This window comes from Chrysemys picta, chromosome 11 (assembly GCF_011386835.1).
Source record: "Chrysemys picta bellii isolate R12L10 chromosome 11, ASM1138683v2, whole genome shotgun sequence".
Lineage (NCBI taxonomy): Eukaryota > Metazoa > Chordata > Testudines > Emydidae > Chrysemys > Chrysemys picta.
The window spans coordinates 69,695,512-69,709,537 of NC_088801.1; the positions used below are offsets into that span (position 1 = coordinate 69,695,512).

Here is a 14,026-nt window from a genome sequence, read left to right on the forward strand (position 1 = left end):
GAAATGAGAATATTCTAAACAGTAAAACCCTAGCCTTCCATGTCTGGTTTTGTGGACAACTGAGGATCTCTCATTATACAAGTGACTATGTATGACTCTGAGAGGAATAGATATAACATGCTTTTCTAAGCCCTTCCATGCTGTCACTTCCTCACTTCTATTTTGTTTTAACCAATAGAAGCTTTATCTAATAGTGAGTGCTAGTAGGATAGTCCAGTTTTAATTGTTAAAACAAAAAAGAACTAACCTGAGATAATGGTTTCTCCTGGCCACAGTTTATGCCTCCAATTAAAACCATGTTGGGCATCACAGGCCTCGGATACTCAAACACAAAGTCATATCTCAAAAGCCAAATAGATGCATGACTTAAAAGCTCTGGCACTGTCACATCTTGTTGAAGGAACTCCCTGATCAGTTCTTCATGGGATGAATAAAGAAGGGAACAGCTCAAGAACTCTGATGAGCTGACTAAGACGTTCCACATACGCTGGGGAAATGTCATGTGGTCTGTATAGCTGGTGAAGAATTTGGGGATGTAAGAAGCAGAGTTTGGACACTGGGTGGCCTGGAATTCTAGCCCACACGGAATTCCCCGTGAGAAGTAAACAGAAGGTAGGGACAAATATTCGGCTACTATTTGTCCACATAGAAACATAGGATCCATCAAGACAGCATCAAATGCACTTTCTTTGAGGTAGGTGATCAGCTCTTTGTTGGACAGAAGCTGTTTGCAGGAACTGAATAAGAGTGTCATAATATTTCCTATTCTTGCGAATGTTTTAGTGAACTTTTCCAGGAAAGGTTGAGGTGTAAATATTTGATGGCCCAGTCTTTTAAATTCTGTTTCCAAGTATTCCTTGGTGTATGGCACAGAGTATGTTTCCATTGTATAATGCTCTGATGGCTGTATCTGAACACTTACTTCTGGCACAACTGCTACTATTTCATGTCCTCTCTGCCGAAGCTGATGTACTACTGAATGCATGCTGAACCAGTGACTGCCATCTAGGGGAATCACCAAGAGCTTTTCCCCGTCAGAAAGGCTCCAAATGGGCAGAAAAAGTAGAATCCAGGCAGGTAGGTGACAAACCCCTTGAAACAGAGAAGCCATCTCACTAGATAAAGAAGACTTGTGCTGCAGTCAGTCAGTCAGGTTTTAGATGCATGCTCAACTATTGCAGGCAACACAGGAATTTGTTTTACTAGTGGCCTTCCAACCCTTATTCCTTCAGTTCTTAAATTAATGTTTGGTTTCCAATGAACTGGATGTTTACAGGAGCATGAGTGAGGCAATTTTTAACTTTTAGCTGGTTAAAGGTTGGTTATGGAATCTGACTGGACACCAAAGGATCAGAAAAAACTGGAACAATGTAGGGAAATGTTGGTTTCCTGGGTTTGTGCATAACTTCAACATTAAGGTGTGAGATGTTTCATTCCAAGATCTACTAGAATTGAGAATGTAAGAGAATACTTTGCCAACAATTCATGAGGTTATTAACTTATGGTTAATTATGCATAGAACTGAGCACATAATTTATTTTTGTTTTTTGTTTCCAGGTGTTTTTTTTTTTACCCTTGTTTGTTTTAAATAAATCTAGCTAAATTTCAAAATGAAGCATTTTGAAATGAAAAATTGAAATGAAAAATTCAACTTTTTTTCTAAATTTCCCCCCCTTTTTTTTGTTTGTTTGAAACTATTCACAGATTTCAATCCAAATTCACCAAATTTCATTTGTCGGTGAATAAACTATTCATCCTAAAACTGTCACCCAACTCTAATTATCCACTCCCTGAGGTGACTGTGCAGTTGAATTGGACAACAGATGCACAAAGAAGCTGTACCGCTGCCCAAGGTGTTGGTTTTATGCTTTCTGCTCCTGCTTTAAACAAAAAGATATTGAAAATCATTAAGATTGACTTGTTCACTGCTTGCTGTCTATCCTATGCTCTGTCAAACTCAGCTTGTGGAGTATCTTGGCAATGATCCAACCAATGATAAGGGTGTTTTTTTGGCCCACAAATGCTGCTCACTTTGTTATCTGGTTATTAGTATCATCCTGACTATTTGTATTACACTCCCTCTTACAGATTCTGTCATTAGGACACAGCTGTGACCCCCCCTAGGGAGGAACTCCAGGATTTCAGTTTGAGAGTGGCACATATTCTCATTATGGAGTGAACCTAGTCTCACCATAGTTATATTCCAGTGTTGATCATGACACACATCCCCAATCATTGCCCAAATGAAATACACTTTAAAATGTCACAAGTGTGAGCCTGTGCTCAGCTGGTTGCTTTTTCAGCAGTCTGAAACAAAATGAGTGTGCTTCAAAAATGAGGTATTTGTGTTTCCTAGAAATGATCTTCATTGCCTCTGGCTCCTATCTCAGAAATGGCTTATTAGGCTATGTCTACACTAGCACTTATTATGGCTGGAACAATTTCCTGGGGGCTATTTTTGCAGCCAAGGGTCAACAGAATGCAGCATGTTCCTCTTACATCCACGACATGTCCATAGCTCCAAGCAGGTGTCATAGAAACAGATATGCTGGTTTTGCAGCACTGGGGGAGTCACTAAATGCCCCTAAGGCAGCTTGAAGTCCCTACAGCCAGTCTCATTGTGGTAATTCCACATAACCTTTGCACAGATACTAAAGCACCATATACCATGTTTAAAAACCCATAATGCAAATGTCACAAGCTAAGCAAATCCCAGAGGGGTCAGGGGGAGACTAAAAAACCCAAACTGTATTACAACAGAGATTATATTAGGCACCTGAAGCTGGGGGCGCAGAAGACTAGAACGCTGTAGTTATAAACAAAGAGTGGAAAGCCCAGGTATTCTGGGTTAAAGTTACTCTTTTAACTCATCCCATACAACCCTTTGCCTCTTCTGATATGAAGATATGGTGCAGGCAAACTGGACACTGTGACAATCAGTGCCACGGGGACCCAGCTGCTTCCTTGTACGAGTCTTTTATCAAAATAGCCCCACTCTTACTACGCCGCCTGAAGCGCACAACTGGAATAGAATGTACAAAGCCCCACCCCAGAGGCTACATAAGATGGAGCAATGCTAGGGTTACCATACGTCCTCTTTTTCCCGGACATGTCCGGCTTTTTGGCACTCAAACCCCCATCCGGGGGGAATTGCCAAAAAGCCAAACATGTCCGGGAAAATGGCAGCTCTGCTCCTCCCCTGACTCTTCGGCTCTGTTTAAGAGCCGAGCTGCCCGAGCGCTATGGGCTTCAGGCAGCCCCCTTGCCTCCGGACCCCAGCCGCCGGTCGGGCACTTCCCCTCCCGGGCTCCGGCGGCGCAGGGTCCGGAGGCATGGGGGCTGCCCGAAGCCGGTAGCGCTGGGGCAGCTCGGCTCTTAAACAGAGCCGAAGAGTCAGGGGAGGAGCAGAGCCTCCAGCCGCGGCGGCTCTGCTCCTCCCCGACTCTTCGGCTCTGTTAAGAGCCGAGCACTACGGGCTTTGGGCAGCCCCCATGCCTCCGGACCCTGCACCGCCGGAGCCCGGGAGGGGAAGTGCCCGGCCAGGGACGCAGGGTCCGGAGGCATGGGGGCTGCTCGAAGCCGGTAGCGCTGGGGCAGCTCGGCTCTTAAACAGAGCCGAAGAGTCATGGGAGGAGCAGAGCCTCCAGCCGCAGCGGCTCTGCTACTCCCCGACTCTTCGGCTCTGTTTAAGAGCCGGGCTGCCCCAGCGCTACCGGCTTCGGGCAGCCCCCTTGCCTCCGGACCCTGCACCGCCGGAGCCCGGGAGGGGAAGTGCCCGGCTGGGGGCGCAGGGTCCGGAGGCAAGGGGGCTGCCTGAAGCCCAAGCGCTACCAGCTTCATGGTTTGCCGGGCAGCCTCCAGACCCTGCGCCCCCGGCTGGGCGCTTCCCCTCCTGGTCTCCAGCTGCGCTGGGGAAGCGCCGGTCGGGGGCGCAGGGTCTGGGGGCTGCCCGGCAAACCGTGAAGCCGGTAGCGCTCGGGCAGCCCTTTCCGCCTGGCTGGGAGTGGGAGGGAGGAGGGGGCGGAGTTAGGGCGGGGAAGGGGCGGAGTTGGGGCGGGGGTGGGGAAATGGGCGGGGCCAGGGCCCGTGGAGGGTCCTCTTTTTTTATTTATTAGATATGGTAACCCTAAGCAATGCACTGGGAGTAATAGGTTACAGCAAGTGTGTCAGAGAACCATTTTCAATCAAGGCCTCAAAGGACCTTTACTTCCATGCTGTAGAAATTGTCCTGAGGCAATAACAATTAGTTTAAGGACACTGACTATCCCTTCTCACTCACGCCTCCACTTTGTCATTACTTGAGTCAATGCTTGTGAGGTCATCAAGGCCTTGGCTCATATGTAATAAGCCATAAAAATTATGTTTTTCACTGAGACCCTGTCAGATCTCATGCAGGATGTTGTGGAAGCAGAGAAAGAACTGACAGGAAGGGGATGCAATGCATGACAGTTCGTTAGCAAGAGTCAGGCTAACTGTAACCCTAATAACGCGAGATTTGTAGAAGCGAGGAATGTGTGAGGTGAGTGGGAAAGAACTGCGTGAGAAGTTGTTGCGACCTTGTGTAGATCATGTGTAGATAATATGGAATGTAGACTAAGAGTCTACATTAGTGAGCAAAACAAGATATCAGGATGACCTATGTATAAACAAAATGCAGCTGTTGCTCATTATTGTCTGTAACAAAAGGTATAAATGCTTGCTGTAATTGTTTACCTGTTGAGAGACCTGATTAGCTCTCTCCCTCTATGCAATTGATAGAGAGAAAGAAAATAAAGTATCTGATTTGCTGTACCCAAACAAAAAGTGAGAACTCTGTTATTCTCCGACAATAATAATCGAGCCTACAGAAAAACCCATTGAATAATCTTGTAATATTTTCAGCTTTTTAAAAATAACTTACAAACCTTGGATAATGGTTTCTTCTGTTCAAAGTTGGTGCCTCCTATGAAGACCAAGTTGGGCATCACTGGCCTGGAATACTCAAACGCAAAGTCATATCTCAGCAGCCAAATGGATGCTTTGCTGAACAGTTCCAGGATCGTTACCTCTCTCTGAAGAAACTCTGAAGCCAGGCTCTCAGATTATGAATATAACAGGTAACAAAGTAAATTCTCTGCAGCATTGACTAATAGGTTCTTCACACGCTGGGTAAATGTCATATGGTCGGAATTGGATGTGAAAATCCTTGGGACATAAGAAAGAGGATTGGGACACTGAGTGGCTTTGAAGTCCAAGCCACATGGAAGTCCACGCATGAAGTACACGGAGGGAACTGAGAGATATTCAGTAATTATTGGTCCACGTGGCAACACAGGATCCATAAGGACAGCATCAAATTTGCTGTCCTCAAGGTATTTAATCAACTCTTTGTTATATAAGAAATGCCTGCAGGCAGATGAGAACATGGTTGTAAATTGTGATATGTTTTCAAATACCCTGGTCATTTTCTCTGGAAACGGCAGGTCAACAAAAATGTTCTCTCCTATTGAATGGTAAAATTTATCCAACGATTCCTGTGTGTAAGGCACTCGATATGTTTTTACTGTGTAATAGTCTGATGTTCCCATGAGCAAGGTGACTTCTGGGATTATGACAACAACATTGTGCCCTCTTTTCCCAAGCATTTCCACTACCACACACATGCTGAGCCAGTGACTCCCATCTTGAGGCACAACCAGCAGTTTCCCACCTTCAGCAAAACTCCACAAAGAGAGAAAAAGAGGCAGCCCAGTGGTTCCCTGCTTTCCTGACATGGCTGCCATTGTGCTGCTAGGAATAAAAAACCCAGCTTTCTCCCCAAGAAACCTTCCAAGCACCATTTAAAGGCAGAAGTCTCTGGGATTGCAGCTGTCTCTGTGACCTTTAAACCCAATTCATTCTCAACTCTAGAAACCTTTCTCAACAAATATTTTACGTAACACACAATGCTTTAAACTGTGATGAAAGGGGGGATGTTAAACAAGACTGGATAGATGTCAGCAGTGCCGCTGGAGTTTGTTACATGCAAACACAACACCTCCATCAGCATTTCATATTCTAAAATGAGTCAGCATTATTAACAAAGACTCTGGTGGAGAGGTCGCAGGATTTCATAGCAGGGTTGGTGTGGGCCAGGCTTGGTTCAAGGACCTCAGGGTAGGTCTACACAGCAGTTAAACGCCTACTAGCCTTGTTCACCAGAAATAACCTTGAGGAAATTACACTCTTCCTCATCTGCAGCAAGACAGTGGTGACAGATACAACTAAGGCGGGATACAGACGAGAAGAACACACTTCTTGCGCCAATCCTGAATGCTGCTGCCCATATAGTCACTAGGTCTGAAAGGGGCAACATGGGAGGACATTTCCATGCTGGAATTTCGGAACAGTGGGTTACAGCTTTTAAGGGAGTTAGGGAGTTAAGGGAGATCCACAAAGGGTCTGAGCATTACAATGCCTCAATCCTAGGTGCTCAGTGGAATTCACAGCCCTGAGCTAGGTGCCCAGGCATTGTATGGGAAGTGTTAGAGACCAAAGAAAGGGATTCTCAGAAGCCAGCAAGCAGAGCTAAGAGCTACCTAGGCAGTCTACACTATGGACCTTACAGCAGCACAACTGCACAACTGTACCGCTACTGCTGTGCCGCTGTAAGATCCCCCATGTAGCTGCTCTCCTGCCTGTGTAATTAAACCACCCCCAAAGAGCTGCGTTAGCTATGTCAGCAGAATCATAGAACATAGAATATCAGTGTTGGAAGGGACCTCAGGAGGTCATCTGGTCTAACCCCCTGCTCAAAGCAGGACCAACCGCAATTAAATCATCCCAGCCAGGGCTTTTTCAAGCCGGGCCTTAAAAACCTCTAAGGCTGGAGATTCCACCACTTCCCTAGGTAAGAGAAGAGTCTCCCCTGCCCACATAGCGCTAGCCACACCAGCACTTTTGTCAGTGAAATTTCTGTCGGTTCGGGGGTGTTTTTTACACCTCTGACCAACAAAATTTTAGCAACAAAAGTGCTGGTGTGGACAAAGCCCTAAGCTAGCCGGAAATGCTGAGGAGAGGCATAAGCCCTACCAATCAAACTCCAGGCCGGGGCAAGGTGCCTTTCCACCTCTGAGGATTCACAACCATGAACCCTGTCCCAGAGCTAGCGCCTAACCCAGTCCATTCTCACAAAAAGCCACTGTGAGAGAGTGACTGACTCTGTGGCCCATGGAGAGGCCCTCATACCAGATTGGAAGAGTCAGATTCAAGATCCTGAACTAAGAAATCTGTAATTGTTTATACAAAGTGGAACAGCTCTAACAGGAGCAAGAGACACCTCAGAATACCCAATAGCCTGGCAGTCAGGGCACCCACCTAGAATGTGATTAGACCTAGACCTGATTCACATTTCTGCACCAGAGAGGGTGGGGGATTCAAACCCAGGTCTCTCACATCCCAAGTAAGTGCCCTAACCATTGGTATAATGGGACTGGGACACACACCTGCCCACTCTTGCCTTGGTTGTCTTTTGTGCAGGTTCTGAGTACGCTTACTGGATGGGTCCCGCAGGCAAGGTGGGGGTTGGGGCGGGGGTGGATGCCTCATCTGAGAATCCTACTGGGGTTTAAGTATGAACCACAGGCTGAATAGTTCAGTGGGATCAGGAGTTAGCACATGCCCACCAGTGGAGACTATTATTGTATCTACTTCAATCAGTGCACCTAATCAAACTGTGATTTGTGGACATGCTGATGTACCTCACTCACCCTGATATAATGATAAACTTCACACTGAGCACAGATTTCAAAGACATGACTTGGGAGAGATGCAGGAAATAAGTAATAAGTAACCAAGGCAAAAGTACCATGGCATGATTAGCTTATTGAAAGCATAATACGAGATATGATATGTAAACAATCTCTTTTGCTATGATTTGCTCTCTGCTTTTAAGATACCTTGTGCTAATAAGATCAAGAGCCTTAGACTGTAGCTTGGATATCTTCTCACAGGTCACCCCACAGACAGCAAAAGCTCTCAGTGCCAAAGGAGCAGTGGTGAAGAAGGAAAGGGTCTTCAGACTTCACCTCCCTTGGGTTCTCAGCAAGGCTGATGAGAGGGAGGGGAAGCCGGTACAAATTACCGGGTCCTGGTGGTCCGGAAAGGGGACCAGGGCTCGGCTTCCCCCCCACTCGTCGGCCCTGTTTAGCCGGTCCGCTCTGCTGGGGGGTCCAAAACTTTTTTTTCATCGGTGCCCGAACCCACTTTCAGCGGCCCTGGTTCTCAGTCAGCAAGGCCTGGGCTAAAGGAGACTTCTCTCAGAAGGGGCCAAGCAGGACTGCATCTCTTGTGGTTACAGGGGAGAGATGCTGAAGGATCAGAAAGGCCCTGTACCTTTATGGAGGAGAAGGAAGCCATTGTGTTTTTGATCAGAAATCACTAAGGCCCAGACCCATAAAGGGAGTTAAGCACCTAAAGACCCTTGAGGATCTGGGTCTAGGACTCTGGTTGTCTCTCTTTGAACTCTAAGCCCTATTGACATTCAAGTTAAGTTTTTATTTTGAGATACAACGTGGGTGAGGTAATATCTTTTATTGGACCAGCTTCTGTTGGAGAGAGAGACAAGCTTTCAAGCTATACAGAGCACTCCGATATCCTGGGACCAACACAGCTCCAACACAGCAAACATACTTAGAAAGATTCATATAGTTAACATATGTTCTAAACTAGGAAAAAAACGAGGATGGTAAGCAATGATTAACTGATAACAGTAGTGTCAATGGAGTTTAAGTAATATATTAACAAACCACCTCCAGTCATTTCACTTGGGTACAATGATTCAGCACAACTAGCAGAATCTTTACACAACAGAGGCTGCTGAAGTTCATAGAAGGGACAAAGTGGGTCAGAGTTGTTTGAAGAAGCTCACACCAGCAGTTGCCTGCATTACACCTAGCTCAAGCCTGTACTACTTCAGTGTATGGGGAAAACCATTTTCCTAGTTTCTACACTGAAATTTCATTTACTCTCTGTATGTGTCCCTGAAGCCTCAACTGTTTGCTGACTCAGTGGTTGAGAGCTCTTTTTTTGTTGTTGAGAATATCACCAGGTGGAATCATCACAGGGTTCTGTGGGGTTACCTTCTAATTTTTAAATTCTCAGCCATTTTTTGGCTATTTTTACACACATGATTTTGAAAGTGATGCAAGTGCACCAGCATGGGCTTTCAGCTCCTAGTAGTTTCAATCTGACACCCCCTGTAGGGCACTTCCAGATACACTTCTAAGTGCAACATTGACATGCGTTCTGCACTGTCCTCTGCCGAGGGAGCAGGTGGGATGAGCACGCCCCCCTCCCCATAGCAGCATGGCTCATGAGAAAGCCATGCTGCCAGGATGAAGTGCTACATAGAATCATAGAATATCAGGGTTGGAAGGGACCTCAGGAGGTCATCTAGTCCAACCCCCTGCTCAAAGAAGGACCAATCCCCAGACAGATTTTTGCCCCAGATCCCTAAATGGACCCTTTAAGGATTGAACTCACAGAGCATCATGAAGGGGACTCACCTATTTAACATCTCAACATAGGAAACTTGTAATTAGTCTCAGTCTAATAGAGCCCGGTGGTTTTGGCCAAAGTGAAATAACACAAAAAACAACCTCTCCTACAAAATAAAACTAAAAACTCCCCCTGCAATGGGGACTCCTGCAGCTCTTTTGCCACAGGGGATGGAGCCTGCTCTCTGCTCCAGGAGCTGGGACCTGACTTCTTATCATGACAGAAGGGTGGTTGGGCCGAACCAGAGTGGCACTGTAACCCCATGCATCAGGCTGGAGTGCCCAGAGCAGGGAGCCAGGCCCCCATGGGACAGGTGCCACTGCTGTGGGGTGAGGGCAGGACGGGTTTACTTTGATTCCTCCACCCAGAGGTTTTCCACTCCCACCTGCCCCATACTGGTCAGAACCCAGCCTGCCCCCCCTGGGCCTCCCACAATAACACAAAATAAAATGAAATGCCCAAAAAACACGATGACAAATTATACAAAAATAAAAATAATTTCCTGGGTCTCTGACACTAGCTGCATGGATTTCATTTTGAAAAATGGCTAGTGATTTAGATGCCTTAATTTTGAAGCAGCTAACTTAAGCCCTCTTAAAAAGGCCTGGTTGTCAGAGGGTGGATGATCAGCACTTTCTGAAAATCAGGCCTCTTTGAGGTGTCACAAATTGGGCATCCAAAAATGGAGGTCCCCAAAGTAAGTTGCTTTTGAAAAATATAGGCCACGTGTTTTTCTCTAAACAGCATAAAACGTACATTAATAGATGTAATGCAGAAAACATACCTGAGTAATTTGTAATGATTCCAGCAACATTTTGATCTAAAAAGAAATTACCTGAGATTTTTTTCTTCTGACCACAATTGATGCCTCCAATGAAGACTTTGTTCATAGAATCATAGAAACCAGGGTTGGAAGGGACCTCAGGAGGTCATCTAGTCCAACCCCCTGCTCAAAGCAAAATGTTGGGGCATCACCAGCCTGGGATACTCAAACACAAAATCACATGTCATCAGCCAAAAAGAGGACTGACTTAAAAGCTCTAGGACTCAGACGCTAGACTGTCAAACTGAGAATACATAAGCTTGCAAATCAAGGACTCCAGTGACCCAAATAATAAGTTTATCACATGCTGGGTAAACGACATATGGTCTGTGTAGGAAATAAAAAATTGGGGGATATAAGAAGGAGAGTCTGGACACTGAGTAGCCTTATCCAAACTACAGAGAATTCCACGCAAAAAGTTGACAGAAGGGATGGAAAGATATTCAGCAACTATTGATCCACAAGGTAACACAGGATCTGTAAAGATGTCATCAAAATGAACCTCCTCAATGTATTTCACCAATTCTTTGTTTAGCAAAAAGTGCTTACAGATGGCGAACATCATAGTACTAAAGTTGGTGAACCTTTCATGTGCTGTGAAAACTCTCTTCAGAATAGGTCCATCATCAAAAATATGATAACCAAAGGACTGGAAGTAGACATCTAAATCTTCCTGTGTGTGGGGCACTGGGTATGTTTTCATTGTGTAATAAGGGGATGTTCTCATGAGTAAATTGGCTTCTGACACAAAAACTACTATTTCATGTCCCTTCAGGCTGAGTTTCTCTAGCACCTGACTCATGATCTCCGTCCATAGGCATCACCAATAGCTTTCCACCTTCAGCAAGACTGCAGAAGGCCAGAAAAAGAAGTAACCTAGAAACAACTGGACACCATGACTGGGAGGAAGGAGCCATGTTCTTAGTAGTGGGGGGGGACTTCCATCACACAGGTACTGAACACTGATTTATACAAGAGAACTATGGTCACCAAAGCTTACTCCTTGCAAAGTAAATGTTTACCTAGGTTCAGACAAAGATCAGATTAACTAGGAGTTTGGCATCATAAAAATTAAGCAATGCTAACAGCTTCTGCAAAGGTAGAACTACTAAATTATTTTGGTGGAATGCTACCACAGGACTTGCTATTTGGTCCTAAGAAATAAATTGAAAATAATAAGTGTTCGCACAAAGTAGAAAAAGAGGATTGGGAAAATTACTGGTGGCAGGGTGGGGAGGGAAGAGGGGAAGATTTATAGATACAGAGAACATAGAAGTTGCAGAGGATTCTTGTTGTTGTTTCTTTTCTTGACACTCTGACATCTGTGAGTAGGATCCTCTTCATTCCAGCAGCGAGTAAGGGCTTTATGCTTATGAAACTTATACAAGCAAACAGCAGATGTGAAAGAGGGAGCTGCCAGAGTCCATGGACAACATGCTAACGGAAATGCCAGCACCTTTCTCCAGCATGTATGTGTTGCCCAGGGGACCAGTCTCTGTCATCTTTTGTGTCTACCTCTAGCTAGTAGGTTTAGTCTTTTTTGGCCAGTAACTGGTGTCCTCCTGGACATTTTCAAAGTGAAGTTATTGGACTAGATCCTCTCCAGGTGTAAACTGACTTCAGCAGAGCTACACTGATTTATGGCAGCTCAGGATCTCATCCTTGTTTGGGATACCAGCTAATATTAAGGTGTCTTAGTTGAAATGAGAACCAGCAGTGCTTAGTGCTTAAAAGAAAAGGTGGTTTGAATCACTCTATAATCGCTTATTTAAAAGTACATTTAAGAAGAAAGAAAAATAGCTGCTGAAAAGCTATGGAAGTGTGTAATGAAGTGAAAGCAAAATCACTTTCTTCTTAACAACATGCTTAATCCTTGCCAAACTGAAATCGTTGGTATAATAATCCTATCTAGGATACAAAATTTCTAGTGAATTCAGGATCCTACCATGAGTACAACAAAAATAAAAGCTTTACCAACCTGAGATAATTCCTTCTGAGCGCAGTTGATGCCTCCGATTATAACAATGTTAGGCATCAGTGGTCTGGGATAGTCAATCACAAAGTCAAATCTCATCAGCCAAACAGATCCATGACTTAAAAGCTCAGTCACTGTTATCTCTCTCTGAAGAAATTCAGAGGCCAGTTTTGCATATGGCGCGTAAACAAAATCACAAAGGAGAATCTCCACTAAGCTGAATAACAGATTCTTCACACGCTGTGGAAATGTCATGTGGTCTGTATTGGTTGTCAATGGCCTTGGGACATAAGAAGGTGGGCTTGGGCACTGAATAGCCTTATAGTCTAAACCACATGGAATTCCACGCAAGAAAAACACAGAGGGGATAGAAAGATACTCGGCTATGATCTGCCCACAGGGCATCATGGGATCTGTAAAGACAGCATCAAATTTGCTCCCTTCTAGATATCGGATCAACTCTTTGTTGTACAGTAAATGTGTACAAGTGGATAAAAACAGAGTGGAGGTGTTCTTCAGCCTTTCACGTAATCGAACAAATCTTTCCAGAAAAGGTCGTTCCTCAAAAACCTCTTCAGTAAAAGCCAGAAAATGTCCCTCCAGCTCTGCCTTTGTGAAAGGTACCGGATACGTTTTCATGACATAATTCTCGGATGCTTTTACACGTAGGTTTATTTCAGGGGCAACAATGACTATCTCATGTCCTTTGTGCCTCAGTTCGTCCAGCACGGCACGCATGCTGAGCCAGTGACTTCCATCCATCGGCACCACAAGCAGCCTCCCACCATCAGCAAAGCTCAACAAGGCCAGGTAAACAAGCAGCGCTGCACTGATCTGGGGGCTAGAGTGAAACCCAGGAGCCATCTCTGCAGCAGTGCGGTGGGTACTACAGAAACTAGCAAATTGCCAGTCAGACTCCATTTAGTAACTCCTGACAACTCTATCTTCTGACCTTTATTCCTACGTGCTATTCAAGTCAATGTTTAATTGCATAATGTATGTACATAACGAGATCAAACACAAAGGTCTGAAACCTGAGCTGCACTTTGGCAGTAACAGCATCATGATAGACTTGATTAACCGAGGCCTTTTTCAACTGAGGTTACTCTGACTCTTGTCACCCTAACCCCTGAGTTAAATCACGGCCCTGGGGTCCATAACCTCTACACAGTTGCACAAACCATCTCTGCACTGGTCAGATGAACGGGTGCTTAGTTAGTTTGGTAGGTAAGGGGGATGGTGCAGAAGAGAGGGATGAAGGAATCAGCTGTTGCTTTGGATAGGATTTTCAAAAGCAGTCAGCATGGGCTGACAATGGTAAAACTTCCCCCTGGCTTCACTGGAGATGGAGTTAGGCCAGCGCTGAGTGGCTAGGAAAATCTCCCCCTATATATTCAAGAGCTGTAGCACTTATTCACAGGAATTCCTCAGGCTGCAAGCAGCTCCCTCTAGAACTTAGTTTTCTCTCTCCCCAATGATGGGCCTCCCAAAGGCCTCAGTAACAACCTGCCCCACTGCTCCTGAGAGGTGGAGAGAAAAGGTAGGGAAGGAATGAGTTCCCATCTGTCCATGGGAGGAGTTGCAAGGTATGGGTGTCTGATATTCTGCGGTTGGCCTCTGATCCCCAGAGGGAGGGGTTCTTAATGGACCCATTTGCTGCACCTCAGCTTAGGGCTCTGTTTCAGAGCCATCAATCAGGGACATTGCATTGT

General features: G+C 45.4%; 1 protein-coding gene and 1 pseudogene across 8 annotated transcripts in view; both read right to left on the reverse strand.

The window, feature by feature from the left end:
• Positions 1 to 14,026, reverse strand: part of LOC101936446 (UDP-glucuronosyltransferase 1A1-like) — an 87,975-nt gene that overhangs the window by 11,048 nt on the left and 62,901 nt on the right. The window contains exon 1 of one of the 8 annotated variants that reach the window (XM_024109246.3): positions 12,318 to 13,251. The exons of 6 other annotated variants lie outside the window; for them this stretch is intronic. In XM_024109246.3, coding sequence (XP_023965014.2) covers positions 12,318 to 13,235 — 918 coding nt within the window. In that variant the 5' untranslated portion in view covers positions 13,236 to 13,251. Of the gene's footprint in view, positions 1 to 247; positions 1,238 to 12,317; positions 13,252 to 14,026 lie in introns of those variants that run through there. One more of the 8 variants, XM_024109242.3, reaches the window with a different exon arrangement.
• LOC135974185 (UDP-glucuronosyltransferase 1A1-like) lies at positions 3,854 to 10,323 on the reverse strand (annotated as a pseudogene).